Genomic DNA, 21,608 nt, shown 5'->3' on the forward strand with positions numbered 1-21,608 from the left:
CCAGCATTAACACCAACCGCAACGTCAGTCTCGATATTCAACGCAGAATAACTTTTGCCAAAAGGTGCTGACCAACAGGTGCTGGACTAAGCGACTGATTAGGCAATTGAGAACTGAAGTTCTCTCTAGACGAACAAAGACCAAATTCTACAAGTATTGTCTAGTAGACTCTGAACCGACATATCGGTTAATCTGCGCGTCGTCTTCCCAAAAACATTAACTTAATGTTAATACAATCAGTCTATACCTTCTCCTGGCCTTAAAACCCCTATATATATATGTATCATATATTACTTTACTTTAATTAATTTTATTTTATTCTGCTTTATATATATTTTTCACTTTACTGACCTTCTGGGAACTTGAACATGGACTTGAGTGTTGCTTCAGCGCTGTGTCCATCCGCGCTTGGCACGAAACGGGAAATGATGTTATCATCCTTCGGGCAGCTGTGGGCGAATTAAACACAAATTATCAGCATTTAATCACAACTTTTTACAAAGCAGCTAAAGTCATTAAGAAATTAGCAAAAGTAAACGTAAAAACAATAAAAACTCGTACAACTCACCCTCTCTCATCGATCAACTGAATGGTAACATTCTTCTTGTCAAACGCAAAGCAGTTGGCCACGCGTACGCCATAGGTGCCTATACAGAAATGTACACAAGTAAGAAAGAAAATTATAGATTTACGCATTGAAAGTACTATAATAGCAATAACCGTTATGTGTAGAGTAGAGTAAAGTGAAATGACGAAATTAATTACCATTTGGCTTCGTTAATTCTGCGCGTATTTTATACTCGTGTCCATAAACCGTTTCGCGTACGCGGCGCTCATTGTCGAAGAACTTCAAAATGACATGAGAGTTATCATCGCTGTTGAAAAAAAGAAATGGGAGAAAGGAAAAAATTAAATAAAGAAATGTTAAAGATCATATTGAAGATGTGATTAAATATATAATTATATGCCTAAATTTTACTAGCGATATACATAAATATAAATTTTAAGCCGCTGCGCTGACATAAATATTTGAAGAGACCTGCTGTCATTGCTCTTATATCTTTCTCTCCAGTGAGAGATTTTAGTAAAGCTAAGCAAATTGGGGTAAAGCACTTTAGCATCTTTTTTGTGCAACAACAACAACAGTGACATCATATGCAACTGCTAATTAAATATCTGTTATTATGTACAGTTCTATGCGCTTGTTCTGCCACTGCCAGCTGCAGCGACCATTAGATTATTACGTAATATTAGCTCTTTGAAAACGAGAATGCAGCGGGTTAAATGTACTGCAACAATATATGTATATGTATGTATATATTTATATGTAGTCAGGTTTACTATATACCTGTGTCTGATGAATAGTTGAAACCTAAGCAAACGTTGCGGAAGCGCGCATCATAACAAAAACAAAAATGCATACAAACATAAAAAAGCTTAAAATTGCAAAAAGAAAATATTAAAAAATTAAAAAAAAAATAGCAAAATCATGCAATGCCTGCGGAAATGCTCTGTTACGCCGAACAGAGTGCAACGGCTGCGCCTGCGCCGTGCAGCGCATTTTAGCGATTTAACAGAGCATAAAATTTGAATGAAATTGCGTAATAATAAATATATTTTTTTATTTGCCATAAACAACGTTAAAGCACGTAAAAGTGTGCGGCAATTAAGTGGAAACTGAAAAGCAAAAAAAAAAAAACACAAAAGACTTAAGCAACGAACTTGATGGTACACTCATGCTTGGCATATGCATAATAGATATTTTCAAAGCTCTTCGCCGCAAAACATAAATCAAAATCTACAAAACCTAAGAAATGCTGCTTTATTAGAGCAAATATTTCAGTTCAATAGCTTTTCTGCTTGCGCAAGAAAGCGCTTCTTGACCTTGCTTTCAACCTTTTTCGCCAGTTTATTGGCCCTCGAAAAGAAAGCAGACCCAGAATGAGGTGTGTATCTGTGTATGTTTGTCGACATATTTCAACATTTTAAGACTCCAATCAGTTCAGCACATTTGCAAGTAGTAAAGTGTGAAGAATTGTGTGCGCTGACATCAAAGTTATACTTTTGCGTTCGAACGCACTTAATTAAGTGGCAGAAATTCTTTACCCTAATTGAGTGGCCTTGATGTTGTTGCTGTACGCTTTGATATTTTTTTTTCGGATCAGAGCAACTCTACTTGAACGCCCGCGCATAACATTCAGATACTTCTGTACAAATGAGTACAACATACAAATATCTATATGTATTATAATATTGTGTATGTATGTATATATATATATATATATATATATGTGTGTGTAGGAGCAGATTTATAGCTTCTTATGTGCCCGCTTTTTCATGTGTATAGAAGTCAACAATAAAAATTCGCATTAATGTCAACCGTTCTGTATGAAGGTGTTTGATTTTGTTTGCTTTTGAACTAAGCTTGTGCACCACAACAACAACAACTACTTGCATGAGTGCCTGTAACGAAGTGGGTACATATGTAGACATGGCGAGTATGTTATACATATATGCAAGTACTTATCAGCACGGGCATTATTAAATCACTTTTGTGTCTGTCAAAACCCACACGCAGGCGATAAACCAGAAAATGTGTGATTTTAAGTGATTCGCTGCTGATTTATATAACAGCTGAACTATATCGCTAACAAAGATCAAGATTTGCATAGCAAAAAATAAGCACAAAATAAATAATAACATTTTTAAAATATTTTCACCTCATAGCATAAAAATAAAAAAAAAATTATAATTTGATACAAATATAAAATTAACAAAAAATAAGATTAGATGTGACAAATCTTTCAAAATACACTTAGTATTCTCATACATGAAATTATTGTCAAAAGGAAAAAAATTTAATGAAAGCATAATTGAAAATTTTATAAAAAAAAATTAATATTGTAATAAAATGTAAATATTTGAACTAAACAAAACAAAAAAGAATAATAAAAATATTTAAATATTTCCTTTACGCAAAATTTGGAAATTTTTATAATTTAGAAAAAAACTATAACATGTTATAATAGCAATAAAATATGTATAAAATATAATACAAAAAACTTAATACTTTCGAAAAAATATGTGAAAATTTAATAAATATAACGTTTTTTTTAATATTGTAATAACATTAAAATCAAAACATTTTAAAAACTATTTTAGATTTTTCTATGCTTAGTGGTAAGTATATGAAAAATTATAAAACAAAATATTTAAATATAAATTTAATATAATTATCTTATAGCATTGTCAGACGGCAGCGTTAAACCAGATTATTTGCATTTTTCGGGATTAATTCAGGAGTTACCACAGCTAACTCCGTTGCTGAATCCAAAAATAACTCTCAAAATTTTAGGGAGTTTGTGAGATTTTAAAATTGTTAAAAATGGCCAATTTTCATCTATTGTGAATGAAATACAAGCAACCCTGACAGCTGTTTATCAAATTCTCAATATAATATCAATAAAACTTCTATGTTATGATGCAGTTTTAAAAATAATGTGTTGATATGTTTTTGTAATAAAAAATGGTTTGGTAAAAATTGGTCGGCTAACAACCGTAATGTTTATCTTCTACCAATTTTCATTAAAAATATTATAAAAAGAACAATGAGCTGTTTATGAGAGTTTCAAACTCGCATAGCTGCCGTCTGTCACCTACAAATTTGGATCTGATTAAGTGCACAGTTAATCCGGATTAACGCTGCCGTCTGTCAAGGCTATTATCTTCTTATGAATTTTATAACTTAATGAAAAAAAATTATTATGAATGATGAAACTTATAGGCTTTCTTAGATGTGTCAAGGAACCAATTTTTCAGAGTACCAAACGAAAAAAAAAATGCATTGATGTTTGACGATGAATATCTCGAAAACGCTTAACTTAATCGAAAAATCATATGAGACCATTTATATAGAGCAGTAAATTTCCTACAAAACTATGAGTTTCATCCGTCATAATAATTTTTTTTCATTGAGTTATAAAATTCATAAGAAATAAAAAATGTTCCCAAAAATAATCAAACTTTAACTGTTAATATCTTTTAAACGTTTGGGTTTACGAAAAAATCATAATAGACCTTTTTTGTAGAGCATTCAATTTTCTACAAAACCTAATTAACAAGATATTTTTTCAAGTAGTTGGAAGCGAGATATAAATTTTTGGATCTGATAATAAGAAAAAATAGGAAACTGTATGTAGGAGGACCTTCCCGTTACAATTAAAAACTCATGTTTGGAGAGGCTTTCTTGGAGGTGTCTAGGAACCTATTTTTCCGAGTACCAAACGAAAAAAAAATTTGTTTTTTTTTGAATCACTCTAACACATATGCTATACAAGTATATAACTGATACACTGACCGATATATTCGGCATATAGTTAGTTAGAATAACGAAAATCATTACACGTAGTATATGGAAGTTGGTATAGTTTCGACTCGATATTATCTGTTAAGTATTATCATGCCACATATTAAAAAAATGTTCCCTGGGTTTCATTAAGGTAGCTTAGTACCAGGAAAGGATGTCTGTTCAAATTTTCCTTGTAATGGGTTTTTTAATAAGAACGCAACAAAAGTTTTTTTTAAACAAAACAAAAACGGTTTGGGATATTAATGAAATTATTTATTCCTACGAAAGTACATTTGATGTCATTATGCATAGAACTCGATTTCTTTTGCATGGCCTCCACGGGCACGCTTGCAGAAGTCCAGATGTTTAACTCAATTTTCGTGAGAAATCAAATTCACCAAACTTGGTTTTCAATACATCGATAATGACATTCACTGTATGCCTTGTGGGGCCGTCCTGTTAGAACCACACATTGTCCAAGTCTATTTAATCCAATTCGGGCCGAAAACATTCGGTTATCATTGAGCGATAACGATTCTCATTCAAAGTAACGTGTCGGTCTTGATCATCACGGAAGAAGTATGGGCCAATGACGCCACCGGCACATAAGCTGCACCAAACCGTAATTTTTACGGGTTGCAATGGTGACTTATGGAGTACGTGGGGATTGTTGCTTGCCCAATTACGAACATACAACAGCTTCAGTTCTTGCATCAGTTTGATCGTGTAAGAATGTCGGCCAAGATTTTTCACAAATTCGCCACAACGACGTCACAGAGATGCCCAACGCTTGAGAACGACGTGTGACGGACTGATTTGAGTCTTCCTCCATTGATGTGCTAGCGCCAAGGGCACTGGCACGGGAACATTTTGTATTGTGGCTGTGGATTCAAATTTTTCCACTAGACAATCAATTGCTGATCTGACCGGACGATTATGACGACCATAAATTGGATGTAGCGCTCTTAAAGTCGAGGCCACTAACACCGAATTTCAGCAGTAAATTTTAATAATTTCAACTCATTGTAGGTTCGTATATCTTTCCATGATGAAATGGCAAATTCTGCTGAAGAAGAACGTCAAAAGAGCGAAAATATGGCGTCGTTTGCTGTCCCTACCGGTTTACTTTATAGCGTTTCTATTGAAAACCCCGTTACAATTCTCTAGCATATAATTATTTTGATAATTTGCCATAATTTTAGGGAATGAGCTATCGAATTCTCAAGTACTAGTCTGTGATATTTTAATAAGTAAAATTAGATATAAAAAATCAATGTTATTTAAGATATTCTAAAGAATAATTTTGAATACGCTTTGTGTGAAATGTCAAATATTTTAAAGATATAACAACAACTATTGTACAAGTAAGCTGTGGTCTCACTAAGCCGCCCTACTAAAATAGAAGAATGATATTGATTAAGTTTTCTTAATGTTATCAAAGAGTTTTCGGATAACTGTATATGTACTTATTTTCAATAAAAAAACTTTATTCTTGCAAATTAAGTAATCAGTCTTGACTTGGTATTTGTATTTTAATATATAGCTTTGTCGAAAGACCTTTTCTGCATCTTCAAATCGTTTTCTGTAACAGTAAAAACTAAAAAATGCTGCGAACACAGTGTCAACTATCGATACAATTTTAGAAAATGAATTGTTTCAAAAGTCAAAACAAATGTTAACTATTCAAATACGATTTTCAGAAATTTTCCAGCAACAATACAACCCGTTGGCTAATTTATGAATCGAATATCTGAGGGATGGACTCAGGTAGACATCAATTTGAAAAAGAACAAGTAATTGAAAAGAAAGAATCAATAGGAATTTGAATGATTTTCCAAAATATATATTGTATATGATGAAGTAGTTTATTTCATATTCACTTGATCCAGTTATGTACAAAAAAATACTTCAAGATAATAAAATCTGTCTTTTCAACCACATATCACTTGCAGAACTAGTTCCGTAAAATATTTCTATTTGCAGCGAGGATTTTTGAAACATGAATTCTGATACATGCATATTTATTTATGTATGTATGTGTGAATATATTTCTTTCTCAGCGAAAAGCGTTTGTTCTTTTCCAAGTGATAGATAAGCAGCAGAGTGGCGCAGTGGAAGCGTGCTGGGCCCATAACCCAGAGGTCCGAGGATCGAAACCTTGTTCTGCTAATAGCTGTTTCGAGAAATCAGTGATTTATTTTTGCAAAAATATTATTGTAACTCGGCTATAATCGGGTAAGCGGTGTCTACGTCAGTAAAGAAGAAGAAAACGATTATTGTTATATATAGGTAGGTTGGATCAGAATGGTGAGTACTCAATAAGTGTCATAAAAGAAGCCCGATGTGTATAATTAAAAATGTATTAAAAAAATAATAATATGGTTTTTATGTAAAACATAACACAAGGAAAATAAAAGCGAAGAACACGCTTTGACGGTTGTAGGTTTATAGGTTTATATGGTATATCAAATATATCCATGTTATATACGTATATATGTATATGTATTATACGTGAGTTATCAAGGATTCTCTTAAGCAGCGCAAAAAATTATATTATTTTAATTTAATTTAATTAAAACATAATAACTCAATTAGACAACTAAGTGAGCTGAAGGTGCTTCACTTGCGATTCGTTAAGTACCATAATCATATATAATGAGACATTTTCGTCTAAGCAAGAACTGCTTTGATTTCCGGGTGCTTAACAACCAGTTTGACAACCGATTAATTGTTTTGCACAAATTCGAAACTAATTTGCTTGATATGCAATTGGATTTTCTTTGCTGTGGCGGTAATAATGTTAGTGAAATAATTTCTTGCAGCCCGAAATAAATATATGTCTGTTTTTTTTAAATTTATTGCTGGTTGGTAAAACTGTCTGTATGGTACCTTTAAAGACTGTAGCTATTGCTTAATTTTTTTGCTATATTGATTGGTTTTAAAGGTCACTAAATTTTTGTGAGTACTGAGTACAGTGGTTATACCAAATTATGGCATAGTTGTCACGTTTAAATTGGACATCGCTTAAGAATGTTCTTTGATGGTTAAAATATATCGAAATTCTTTTAAAATTTTGCTACAAACAGATATCATTGACGTTTTTTAGACGTGTTGTTTTCAATGAATCAACACTTTTTTGGGAATTGGTCTTTTTCACAACTGTTACTTGATTCATACTCAATTTGGTTTGCCATTTGATAATTAACAGACTTACTTCAAAACAAATCTCGCAAATCTATTACCAAAATAATTGTTCGTTTCGCTCTACACGTCACCGGCTGCTTTCATATTCGGCACCACCAGCAGAGTTGGTAATTCGAGCAACCACGAATTGGTTTGGTACCATGTTTACTCCAGTGGATAAATCGTATCCTCGGAGGCGCCGTACAGAGCTCACAAAATAAACTATTGATGCCGTGGAGTTTATACGCCATGGCGCGCTACAATTGAAGTTGGATTTTGCGGATGAATCTTAGTTTGCGAGCTTACAAAAATCAGCTCTTGCAAGAATCGAGGCTGAACGACGATAAAACGCGTCGCAATTTGACCAAACAAAATGGGCTATGATACCGATTTTCACAGGAGCATTTTGTTCAGTGATCAGCCAAATTTAAGTCGAATTGGTATGTTATTAAACAAAATAGTCGCAATTGAACAAGTCTATTTTTAGATACCGTTATAATCTCAAAGAGGCAATTTTAGGTGTGGTCTATGGGCAGAGGAAATCATTGGTACATATTTATTCAAAAATAAAGCCGGCTCTAATGTTACAGTCAATGGGGAACGTTTAGTACCATGATTAATAAATTCTTCCTGCCTGATTGGGCTTCAGCAAGACTGCGATATATACCATGCACTCAACGAAATAATCCAATAATAATATTAGAGGCTACTTTTGGTGCGCGCTTTGTCTCGCATCGAGGACTGCGCTTATGTGAGGTCGCTTGTTTGCACAGATAAGTCCAGCGCCTTGCAGAGAACTATTTGGAATTATTGCTGACATTTGGCCTCTATAGCTGCAAAAAGTGATCGAGATTGTACGGATATCTTGAATAATAATCAATACTCCTTGAAGACATTTCGTCAAAAGAAAAAGTTTTCTATACTATATATAATTGCGATTGTTCAGTTTGTATAGCAGCTATAAGCTATAATGGTCTGATATCGGCGAAATATCAAAAACTCAGGGGCAAGTACGCTTTCGACTCAGCTCGTCATTCTGATCATTTAGGTATATGTATATTTTATAGGGTCCGATTTTACCTTTTGGGGGTTACAAGCGTTGTGACTAACTTACTATACCTAGTAATGCGACGGTTCGAAGCTGACATAATCAGTAATTTCATGATCTCGTTGCCTGTCGACGTGCACGCCTAAGTTAGCATGAAAAACCAACTTATCACTGGTTACTATTAGCTCTTTATGTGACAACTTCCGTTACCAGTTAACCATAACTAAAAATATGCGTTATTTTCTACACGAAGTTTTTTGAAAAAGCTAAGAGTAACGATAAATGCTTCGTACTCATGCAAACTTTAAATATTACATAAGACAATAAATACTAGTAATTCTCAGTCATAAAATTTAATCCGATTGTGAATATTACTTTTAATAATTTTTGTTGTTGTTAATGTCTACTTACCGTCCAAAACCAGATTTGCCGCATGTGATCACATAAAATTTATCATCCGCCAATTCCAGCGTTTTGTGTACACGCACCGCCAGCTGTATCGAACGCTCCTCGGTACGCTAAAACATAAAAATAGAAAATTATGAGACAAAAAATCAAAGGAAGTGCTTTATGTAAGTAAGGAAATGCTGGTGCAAAATACTACGTCGATTAATTTATTATTGGGTTTCAGCTGAGAAATCGCCGACATGCAACCAAATCAGATAACTTCTTGTTTTAGAAAATCGGGAAAATTATAGGTGTAATTATGGTTTGTCTAAATTGTGCGTATAATATGGGGAGCGGAATTAGTTCTTATTTATGCTATTTTGTTTAATGCTTGTTTATTTGTTGTTTAATATTAATTCCATTAATGATGGCATGACTGTTAAACAAAATTAATTGCTGATTAAGAAAAAATAGTATGTATATATGTAATTAAAACATATATACTTGTAATTGCCAAAATTTTGCAGCTAAGCAGGGGAGGTAGGGAGATTGCTAAAGTACTCTGCTAGTAGTACATTTGCCAGAGGATGGCCAAGTTTTATGGTAGAGGATCCAGTGATGGCAAGGAATGCGGAAAGACGAGGTGCTGAGAAAAGCTGCAACCGCCAACCAAGGAGAGGCTAACGAGTGCAGTCTTGCCAAATTTTATACTTGAAGCGTCAGCAGTCTCAGCCAAGCGACAGAGGTCAGCTGAAAAGGCTAGGCCGTTAGGCGCGGAACTGCATTATCATTGGTGTGCTGGATGAGGGATATCTCGCAGGAGAAAAAAAAGCCCATTAGAAATGAGTGCAAGCTGCACTAACTAATGTGGTGCTGCAGATGCCGGATGGTACCAGGCTCAAATTAAGATGGGAGCTTTTAATGATGAGCGACAACGCCGCAACAGCGAATTTTGTAGAGGTTTAGCACGAAGCTAAGGAAGTAGTGTATATACCATTCCGGATATACCATCGCAGCCGGACCAGATAATATAGCTCATCGGAGCCTGCAACCCCAATCTGTACTGGGAAATGGACCTTTGAAGATCTCGGCGCGGAAAACGAATCGAGCCATCTGGTGTTGTTGACAAAATAATTCTTAGGACCGCGAACGAAAAATATTTTCCCCATTACTATGGATTCATAACAGCGAGGTCTCAAGTCGAACGCCGATTCACAAATACAAGTCGTTCAAGACAAGAACTTGATCCTGAACGGTCAGATTGTATGGTGCTATATGCTATAATGTGCAAATTTCAGTTCGATATCTCAAAAGACCCTGAAAGAGACTAAATAGTTGCCGTATATGCAAACAGACGAATCGAAAAAAAGACAGATATTGCCAAATCGAATCAGCTTTTTATGCATATAGTATATATATTGTACAGGGACTCCGTTGTTTTCTTCGGGATGTTAAAAACTTCAAAACTATTCCACTTACGCGGTTATAGCCGAGCTGGTAACAGCGCACCAGTCGTTTCTAATAGTGAATATATACTTAGCTTAATTGGAACCAGCTTAGAAGGTCTTGATCGACATTTGTAACACATACAACCATATTCCTTTGTTTGATCAAAATTCAATCCTTATGCCGCCTCGGCGCGCATGATTTTTTCTTCCAAATCTTTAAATAATATTATGAGTTATAACGTATCTTAGTTTGGATAACTTTCACAATGTAACATAACCAACAAAAAAAAAAAACCGAAAGTGTATATTTTAGGTTGATTTAGCCATGTCCGTTCCTCAGTTTTTGAGTTATCGATCTGAAGTTTTTACGCGTCCTATTGTGCCAAAGAAGCTTCTCCATGGCGAAGTCGCCAATATCGGACACTACAGCATATAGCTGTCATACAAACTGAACAATCGGAATCAAGTGCTTGTATGGAAGAGTTTTTTATTTGAAAATATATCCTTGTGAAATTTGGAATAAGTTATTGTCCAAGGCATTCTTAAAAACTCCGAATATATTGTTGAAGTTAACGATTTTTCTTGTTTCTAATTGCGGTTATCTTTTCATATATATTTTAATAACAAAAGCTATTATCATGATATATGTATGGGTAATATTCATTCCAATAAAATGGTGGGTAATCTTGCTATTAACTTTCTGAATAAATTGGTGTGCAAATGCAATGTGCACTAGAATTCCAAGAAAGTCAATAAGATAATCAATGGAATAATCAATTTAGTCAACATATATACTAAGACAATTATTCAGTACCGATTTCGCAAATGAATTATGACTCAGAACAGTTATTAAAATTCGAAGGCACGTTACATTACGCAAAAGCAGCAATAACAACAACTGCCGCAATGACCACCTACAATTAATAGCTGCCACACATACAGAGAAACGCTCCAGCTGCCATTCGTAATCATTCAAATATTTCCAGCGCACAAAACAGAGATACAAATAGCCATTACCGCAGCGCTTCCATAGACAACCAAGCGGTCAATCATCATTTCTACGCCTGCCATTTAAAGCATTTGTTTACTTGGCATTCGCTGTTTGTTGCACTTGTGGCACTTTAATTGCCGCGTGCTGCAATGTAATCATAGTAATTCCTCAAAGCAGTACCTTTATCATTATCACCATTAAAACAGTGGTTTGTTGGCCCAGCCAGTTGTTTCATTGTGGAGGTTTTTCTTCATTTACTTTTTCCGTTTATTTTTCGCATTTATGTTACATTGTAAATGTTGAAAATGGTGAATATGGAGAAATGTTGGAAATCTTACTGAAAAAGCATTTGAGGAAATGTTGTAAGCCCTCAAGTGTGACGCTATGGAAGTGCAGTTATAAAAGCATATGTTTGTTTGTACACAAATACGCCATTGTTACATAGAAACTACAAGTTTTTATTCTCGAAAAATTTTTCCGATTTAATATTTTCTTTGAGATTACTTTGGCGGGTTATCCACTTCCTTGTCAGAAAAAAAAGCATTGGTCGGTAATTTTTTTAAAAGCATAATTTTATTTAATAAATAAATAAAATAATGTGCGCTTAGAAAATCTATCTTGTATGTATTTTAATGTTCGGTGATTTTATTTGAAAAGTTTTGAATTTCCTTGATGCTGTTTCCAAAAAAAAGCGTCTGGCAGGGAGGAGAATTCAGCTTAAAATTACCTAATATTTATAGATACATATAATTATGTAATGATCAAAGTAAAAATTTTTAATTTTGACAAAATGTCGGTTTCCGAAAAAATCGAAATTATTATTAAAATTTTTACTCATTTGATCGTTACCGACTAATACATACATATGTCTAAAAAGATTGTGTAAATACGGCGAAATTTTCCACACCGATTTTGAAAATAGGTGGAGGAAGCCTTTAACAGATCAACTTACAATTTTCGGAAAATATTTTCAAATATACGCACGTTCGGTATTGATCATCACAACAATAAAATAAAATAATTGGTGCTTGGGAATCGACGATTTTCAGTCAGTGATCTTACTGGCATCGTTGGAATATAAAAAAGAGCAGTGAAAATCATTGTGGTAGATCATTTAGGCCTAAGGGAGGGGAAAGCATGATTGGTTAAAAAATCACAAAATTTTTAAATGCTTTTCGACCGCAAGGATGTCATAAAACATATTATTATAGGCGCTGAAGCTTGGAACTACAAAGTGCGTTCCAAAGTAAATACTTTTTGAATTTAGCACCCCCTGGTGGCGCCATTTATATGTCGACTGGTGCGTCTGCTATTTTCAACGATTGTCCAGTGAGAATTTCATGACATTTCATTGATTGGAAGTGAAGTTATTGCGTTGTAAGTGTCAGTATGTTTGTGTTATCGGTGCGAAAAGGAGCTTAGAACAAAGAGCCAACATTAAATTTGTTTTAAAATTGGTGAAACATTTACCGAAACATTTCAATTGATGAAACAAGTTTATGGCGATGATTTTCTATCCCGTAGGAGAGTGCAGGGGTGGTTTCAACGTTTTCACAGTGGTCGTGAGGACAGAAATGACATGATCACCGGAAATTCCATCGAAACTGTGCGTGAATTCATCAAAAATCAGCCGAAATCATCATTGAAATTCATAGAAATGGAATTGAACATCTCCAAAATATCGATTTATCGCATTTTAACCGAACATTTGGGCTTACGAAAGGTGTGTGCACCGTTTGTTCCGCACAAATTGACTGACGACCAAAAATTGCTCAGAATCCAAAAATCGAAGAACATCATTAAAGAGGTTTATTTGACCAAAAATCATATTTTAACCGTTAACCACTCCCCGTATTCATCTGATATGGCACCGTGCGACCTCTTCCTTTTCGGAAAAATGCATTTGCCCATGAAAGGAAAGCGTTATGCAGACGTAGAGGCCATTCAAAAGGCTTGCACCGGCATACTGGCGGCCATACCGGCCAACGAGCTAAAACACTAGTACGACATGCTTTTGGGCCGCGCAAAAAGCTGTATTAAAGCAGAAGGAGACTATTTTGAATAAAATAAACTGATTTTGCCGAAAAAACCGTTTGTTTTGTTTTTTATTTCTAAGTCCTGTTTACTTTGGAACACACCTTGTATGCCTACGACCCGGAAACAAACGATCTATCGACCGAATATTATGGCAAAGTTAAGCCGAAGCCGAAAGAAAAACGTTTAAGCAAGTCAAAAATCAAGGTCATGTTGATAGTTTTCTTCGATTACCGAGGTGTGGTGCACTTCGACTACCTTCCGACCTGACAAACTGTCAACAAAGAATACTATTTGAGTGTTGTGCGTCGTTTGAGCGAAGCTATTTGTAGAAAGGGGCCGGAATTAAGAGCCGACAATTTATCATTTTATTGCTCATAGTATTATAATGTTAGACATGTCTTAACTACTCTAGGGCTTATGGTCAAGCTTATAGTCATCTATAAGCCTAGATTGCCTGAGTATGATAGCAATTGTCGCGTCTTTATGGCTTTGTCAGCGGGTGCTGTGTGCAGACAATTATAATTAATTATAATTGATTAATAGAGACCTTTTCAAGTATTCACCAACGATTCTTTCCTTTCAAGAAAATTTTACCTAAGTTGAGTATTTTTTCACGCTCATTTTCAAAAGTAGAGACCGTATATGTTTAAAAAAAATATTTTAAATAATGAAAGGAAAGAACCTTAAAGAAAGTAAATACGACTTCGATAATTAAAAATATATAATTTTCAACTTCTTCTTTTGAAATAATATATATTATTTTGTTTTATGGAATATAATATTATTGTTCTACAACTGTTAAGTTTGTTACATCCATTATTGATTTAGTAATATAACTGCAAATTACGAGAACAAAATTATTGCTGTCAGTAGTTAACCATTTAAAGGTACATACTTTTTAAAAATTATTTACTTACATTCTGCTAATTGACCTGTAGTCGTTAACAATAAAAACTTGTAAAATATTAATTTTTTCTTTTTGGCAACTTTGCCACAATATCGATTATTTTTTAAATGCATCAAAACACATTTGTGTCAAGCGGCGAAGAAAAGGGTAGAAAAAAGCGCCGACGTTGTGCTGCATCATTGAAGGTAGCAATTATCGCTAAGGCAATCATTGCTTGCAATATGATGATAATGATGACAACTGCTGATGAGCTCATAACAAACAACAATTATAGACACAGTCGATTACAATAAAGTTATTTAGGCAACAATAAATTGCAATAACTCACGGCACTTTGAGTAGGTTGTGGATATTGGCAATAAAGCAGAAGAGGAACAAAAAACGAAATACACGCTAAAACAAATAAGCAAATAAAGGCTAAATGTGCTAACTAGAATGAAGCAATGATTGAGGAACGCCTGTGGTTGTGAGCTTGTGTGATTGTGGTTATTAGCAAAGTTTTTCACGTTACTTGGTTGTAAGTTTTTTGCTTGCAACATCGCAGCGACATATGCAATTTTCATATATTTGTTTTATGTCTCAGGCAATTTACAGTATTTGTTTTTGTTTATTTGGCATATAGGCGTAAATATATGAAACTTTTAATGTTGCAAAGCAGTTTTCTGCTCAGCGGAACTTTTTAGTATTTAAGAGACTCCAAACTTTACAGATGTTTGCAATTGCTTATAAATATTTTTAGCAAATGTATATTTATTTATTTACATACTATATGCATTTGTGAATATATTGTTGTGTAAGTCAAAATAAATTAGTATTTGTAAGCAATTTTTTACTAGTTTCATCAAGACCATAGCGTTTATCGAGCACTCAGCAGTTGGAATGAAAACCCATGAGTCTAGGCAGTTGATATATAAAATGTATGTATGTATACTCTTGGTTTTATGCAAATTTATTTGCATTTATGGAATACATTAATTTGTACGAATTTGTTAATGAACATTAAACTGTAGGTAGCTAATTCTCCATGGTTTATGACGAATGCTGGGCTGCACTGTCAAATGTATGTCGACGAAGGTATTCGGAGGGCAAGCATTATACACGCGCATCAGCTACTGATACACTCAAAAATATTGATGATATTTATAAATACTTATGGTGCAAAACAACTACCTATGTAGACTAGACTCAAGCAGTAAACAAAATTATTATGATTTTAAAAAATTTAATTTGTGAATACAATTATTAATATAACTTCTTCTCTTTCAAGTAAAATTAGTATATATACATATGTAGAGTTTTTCAACAGCTTCAAGAGTAAACTAGGGACAGTAAAAGACGTCATATTTTTACCGCTCTTTTGACATTTCTCTTCAGTACAAGACCAAACTGACGCAAGAACTGAAGTCGCTTGAGCACCAGAATCGTCGTATGTTCGTGAATTGGTCTGAGCAACAACTTGAAAATGATCCGGATTTTCATTGGAAAATCATATTCAGCGATGACGCCCATTTCTGGCTGAATGGCTTCGTCAATAAACAAAATATGCATTATTTAGACAATATGTGGTTCCAAAAGGACGGCGCCACCAGCCATACAGCGAATGTCACAATCGTTTTACGAGAACTAAGTTTGGTGAATGTGTTATCTCACAAAATGGTCCAGTCAATTGGCCGTATCTGTCATGCGATTCGACGCCGTTAGACTATTTCCTATTTCTGTGGTCTATGCCAACAAGCCAGCGACGATTAATGGCATGCAAAAGAGAATAAGTTCCGCGCGCTTCGCTCAACTTATGGTCGACATAATCGGCTCACTAAGCATACTATTCGCAACACCATCACCTATTTTGAGACTTAGCATTTATTTACGGATAATATTCGACCGAAGAGACCAAGCCCAGCACGCAGTGAAGAAAATATAGCAGCTGAGATTAGCCTGTTCCATCTTCCCAAGCGACATCGCTTCGATTTATGAAGAATACAAGAAGATTATTTCTGACTCAATGTGTATGTAAACAAGCAAAATTGCCGCATTTGGGACGAAGAGCAACCTGAGGACATTCAAGAGCTGCCATATTATTTTATACAGAAAAAACAACGATTTAGTGTTGTGGAGTCATCGGCACATATTTTTTCAAAAATGATGCCGGTGGGAACGTAACTGTCAATGGCGACCAATATCCCACCATGATAACCGACTGTTTGATACCTGAAATCAAAGCTCGTGATCTCGGTAACATTTGTTTTCAACAACATGGCGCCACTTCTCACACATCGGATCAAATTACGGATTAATAGAGAAAACACTTCGGTGAGCAGATAATTTCACATTTGGAGCCGGTCGATTGGACACCATGAACATGTAATATCACACCATTAGACTTTTTCCTGTGGTGATATGTAAAGTCTAAAATCTTTGTGGACAAATCCGCTTCGATTCAAGCTTTGTAGCAAAACATCACGCATGTGATTCGCCAGTTACCAATCGAGATGCTCGAACGAGTAATCGAAAATTGGACTCAACGGATGGCCCATCTGAAACGTAGGTCAATATTTAAAACGGATAATCTTCAAAAGATAAGCGCTAAAGAATGTTCTTTCGAATGATAATAATTACTCCCTATTAAATTTTAAGTATCTGTGTTTTTTCTTTAAAAAAGTCGGGAAACTTTAAATGGATCAAACTTTATTGTATTCACTAATTCTGTTCTTTTATAACTTTTACGACTGACTAGAAATGAAAAAAATATTTAAAATTTCACCTTTATATGCAATTCACTTAATGTAATAGTTCTCTGTTATAAAAAAATGGAGCCCACAATAACCTTCCGCCAAAATGTACCCGAATAAATTGCTGACTAATTTGGCAAATTTTTACCCAATCGCTTAACAGTAAACACAATCAATGTCACGTAATTACAGAACATGTCTACACCTTCAGTCAATGTTCGCTGAATGCTTGATACCCACTTGATTTGACGACAAGTCTTAAGTGCCTAAACGTTTGTAGGCGCATATGCGCAAATAATCGAAAGACTTAAGCAACAAACTTCAACACACAGCAAATTAAAAGCGCAAATTGACTGCGTCCGCGACTGTTTACACAAATTAACGAAAATAATAACAAAATCAGAATGTGTGCGCGTATTTACATGGTGCGTTGAGGTCAAAAACCATTAAAGTGACAAGAGTTACCGCTTAGTAAACAACAACAACAACAAAACACAAACAAATAGCCAGACAACACAGCGCGGTAATTAAAGTGACAACAGTTGGTAGCCCGGCCGCAGTTGTAATTAGAAAATTGTCTTTAGAAACGCAGCCGCAGCTGGAAATTTGATGCAGAGGTATTTCTAAGCAGTTTTTCCATGAACTAAAACTGTTGGAAATATTGACACAAATACCAAATAGTAAGGTATTCAAAAATATGCGTTTTCCGAAAGAATGTTAATGTGAAAATATTGAAAATTTACCAATATTCTCTTATAATGTGTTTCTTTGTCAGTTTTTTATGAAAATATTTAATTCTTTTTTATCATTTGTAAGCATTTGTGGCAATGTAACTTGGCATTTTAATGAGGTTGAAGCTCTTTAATCTCATTTTTGCAATAAATGGTAAGGATCTTTGATGAAATTGATCATTACAAAAAGTGTGCTTAAAAAAACTTTATGAACTTATATTCATTTATGTAGGTAAGCCAGTGCTAATAACTTCACTTTCGCACTATACATACTATAAATTCCCGTTTAAAACCTACAACAGGCAGTTGTGTGGGAAAACAGTTCTGAAAAATTACGTAATTTTGGAAGTGTTTCAGTAGTTTGAGATTTCTGTACTTAAAACCAATAGCAGCGCAGGGCTCACTTTCAAAAAACCATATTTAACCACAGAAGCCCCTTAATACTGAGATCCCTGCTTGCTTAATTTTATAGCTAAATTTGTGACATAGTTATAACAGTTTATAATTTTTCGCTTTACGTTTTGAGTGATAAAAATTTGTTCTAATCCAGCGTTGAATCTCAATATAAGGCTAACATTCATTAAATATTTTTAAATAATAAACTTGAATATATATTTTTCCGACTTTGCACATGAGTATATATCTTATTGAAAGTTCTTAGAGATGCCGGCTATTTTGAATTCAAAACTCTCCCCAAATTTTCCTATTTAGAGTGACAACCAAGAAATATATTGAACTTAGCGACATCTAACCTGTTAAATTTCAGAAAATTATAGAAATTTAAGGGGCAAAATAAATGTAAAATAATCAAATAAGATTTCAAAAAATATTCCAGCAACAACTACTGTTTGATTTTTGAACCCAAATACTCATATGAAAAACTAAAAATGCAAAATACTTCACGTTTTGTTTTCAAATAGTATATGGTTATGGCTGAAGACAACTTGAACAAGTAAGGAAGGGCTAATTTCAGGTGAAACCGAACATTTTACACTCTTGCAACTTGCAAGAATCAAAGCCAGGGAAATACTTTAAGGTATGAAACCAGTTATATAGAGTAAAGTCAGCCGATATTCGTGCTTACCAAATTTGGTTATTGTAGCTTAAGTGGTTTAGGAGATACATATGTACATTAAACTTGTTAGAGGGCACTCTTTTTCAAAAATATTTCCCCACAGATGCCCTTTGCTACTGCTTACAGCTTTATATCTTAATTTGGAGCTTAGTTACGTTTTCGCTTAATGCCCATCTGTGAACTCGAAATTGTTTTGTATTAAGGAACCCACATACCAAGTTTCATCAAGATATCTCAATTTACAGCTTGCGCGGAGTTACGGATGGACAGTCATGCAGCCGGCTTTCAAATCTTTCGCCATCCTGATCATTTGTACAAAACAAAACTGTAATGCTCTGTAGCAACTGGTTGCAAGAGTATAAAAAGTATAACAAAGAATTTCAGTAAGAAGTCATATTTTTAAATAAACTGTATACAGTATATACGTCATAATTTTTTTAATATTTGTAAAGTCTTGTAAAAAGCTCGTTTCATCCAGAAGAATTTAAAGGGTTTGCTTTACTTCCGAGACTGCATTCAACGATGTTTGCAAATAATTATTTAAATTTATTTTAAAAGGTTTTGGCTCAACTATTTTCTAAAGTCAATTTCAATTAATAATATTTTCCTTTCAATTATAGCATCAAACAGTAAAATCAACTATACCTGTTTGAAAATAAAAGCTCTTTCCATATTCATATGACCTGTAGAATAAATTTCATAAAAGAATTCAAATTGCAGGGATGATATTTGAAACACTCATATATTCCTGTACACCTACATATGTATATGAAAACATGTATATATGCATCTCTTTCTTAGCGGAACAAGACTGTAATTTGCATATACAAGTAGTTCGGTAAGCAGCAGAGTGGCGCAGTGGAAGCGTGCTGGGCCCATAACCCAGAGGTCCGAGGATCGAAACCTTGCTCTGCTAATAAATGGTGTGGGAAGCATCGGATTCATTTATTTATTTATTTTTTTTCGAATAAAATATTGCCAAATAACAATACATTTTTTTCATAGCAAGCTCTCTGAAATCTCATATTTTATTAATCAGACAACAATTACCGCGGCACTATCAGTAGAATAAGACCTCATAAATAAAACTAAACTTTTAATTTTGTAAATTAAAAAAAAATATTTTAAACTATTAAGAAATACTGACTGCACTTACTTAACAATTAGTAAATATTAAATCCCTACTTTAAAAAATAATTACTAAAGATTTGAATAAACTATGAAGCCCTTTTACTACAATTAACCAGTATCCCTATCTTATTAATCCTGGTTGCTACCTTTTAATTTCTCAATTCAAAGTCGTTACAATTCTTTCCGGCCACCCAATCCCTCACAATGCAGTAACAGCGACTTTCGAAAGTCACTATTCAATAGTTGCCACATCTTTCCGTTAACGGGTTTTTAATGACACGCTGTATTTCTTTTTAATTTTTATTTAACTACCTTTTACCTTCACATATTCGTTTATGGCTTGTCAACGAGCGCAGTGCAAAAAATAGAAAAGGGACACAAAAGAGTGGACTTAAAAAATCACCATTCTATTCTCGAAACCAAAGCTTGCGACAAGCCGCAAGTGGAGCTGCAGAGTGGCTTATCTATTTGTGGTGGACACACCCAGAAAGTTTGCAATTAATAAGAGAAGCGCGATTTATTTCCATGGGTCAACCGCAGTCGCTTCGAGCAGCTGCTCGTTTGCTCGTGTGCTTGGGCCAAGCGATAGTCGCCAACCGACAAAGGTTTCACCAAGACACACATACACATGCAGCTGGACACATGTAGATAATTGTATTTAAAATGAAGGCGAATAAGATGCTTTTAATTCCCTTTTATTGTTGCAGCAACATTTTTGCTCAGCGCTTCTTAGAAATTAAGGCGCGCGCGCACCAGTCGTCCTGCAGTTAAAACAATTTATTACCGCGAACATGTGTTCGGGCAGCGCATTAATAGTCAAGCGCTCGGAAGGTTAAATATGGCAAAAAATAGAAGGGAAGATTATCGCTTTTTGTTGTTGTCTTTGCTTGCTTGTGCAGGCAGTGAAACAGCAAACAGCATTAATGTTTAAGTGCAGGAGGAATTCATTTGTCTTTGCGTTGCCACAAATGCGGCCACTTACTCAGGCAGCCAGCCAACTATTTGTCCAAAAATTGATGAATAGGCGACAATGCGCGGTTTGTGTATAAATAAATACTAACATGTGTTTAGATGTCTGCGGATAGATGCTGCAATTAGTTTACTCGCGTGGTGTTAGTGAAGGAAAATAAGTAAGGTGGGGGGATAGTTAGAGTGCAATCGAATGTTAAGGTTAATTAAAGCTCAATTCGTTGTGCTTAAAGCTCAAAGGCTGACTTTCGAATGGAATATTAGTAAGGTGGGCAAAAGTGAAAGTGCGTAAGAATATTAAGGGTATAAACAAAATTTAAGGAGCTTAAAGCTTGAAAGCTTGGACTCAGTAGCTTTTAGTGATGAATTTTATAGGCTTAACTATTACCTGACGTTTGTGTTTAAAGCGCAGTTCAGTAAGCTTAAAGCTTAAAAGCTTAGTTTCACAATTAATATTAGTTAGGTAAGGCAAAGTGAGAGACCAATTGAAGATTCACCTTAGAAAATTTAAGCAGGATTATATATTGCTGAATATCTAATTGATATTTTAAAAGCTCCGTTGAGTAAGCTTAAAGCTTGATTGTTTGAAGTAGCTTTTAGTGATGAATTTTGTAGGTTTAACTA

At 34.4% G+C, this 21,608-nt stretch overlaps 1 protein-coding gene and 2 non-coding genes across 3 annotated transcripts in view; 2 read left to right on the forward strand and 1 right to left on the reverse strand.

Moving 5' to 3' along the window:
- Positions 1-343: 343 nt before the first annotated feature.
- The window catches only part of LOC120777117, a 32,628-nt gene continuing 11,363 nt past the window's right edge, over positions 344-21,608 (reverse strand). Inside the window, exons 2-5 of the mRNA XM_040108255.1 lie at positions 8,991-9,097; positions 766-875; positions 569-647; positions 344-449 (exon numbers count right to left, since the gene is read on the reverse strand). Of these exons, the coding sequence (XP_039964189.1) occupies positions 344-449; positions 569-647; positions 766-875; positions 8,991-9,097 (402 nt within the window). The remainder of the gene's footprint in view (positions 450-568; positions 648-765; positions 876-8,990; positions 9,098-21,608) is intronic.
- Trnam-cau lies at positions 6,446-6,517 on the forward strand. Its single transcript has one exon. It is a non-coding gene; the product is annotated as a tRNA-Met (tRNA).
- Trnam-cau lies at positions 19,729-19,800 on the forward strand. Its single transcript has one exon. It is a non-coding gene; the product is annotated as a tRNA-Met (tRNA).

This window comes from Bactrocera tryoni, chromosome 5, assembly GCF_016617805.1.
Source record: "Bactrocera tryoni isolate S06 chromosome 5, CSIRO_BtryS06_freeze2, whole genome shotgun sequence".
Lineage (NCBI taxonomy): Eukaryota > Metazoa > Arthropoda > Insecta > Diptera > Tephritidae > Bactrocera > Bactrocera tryoni.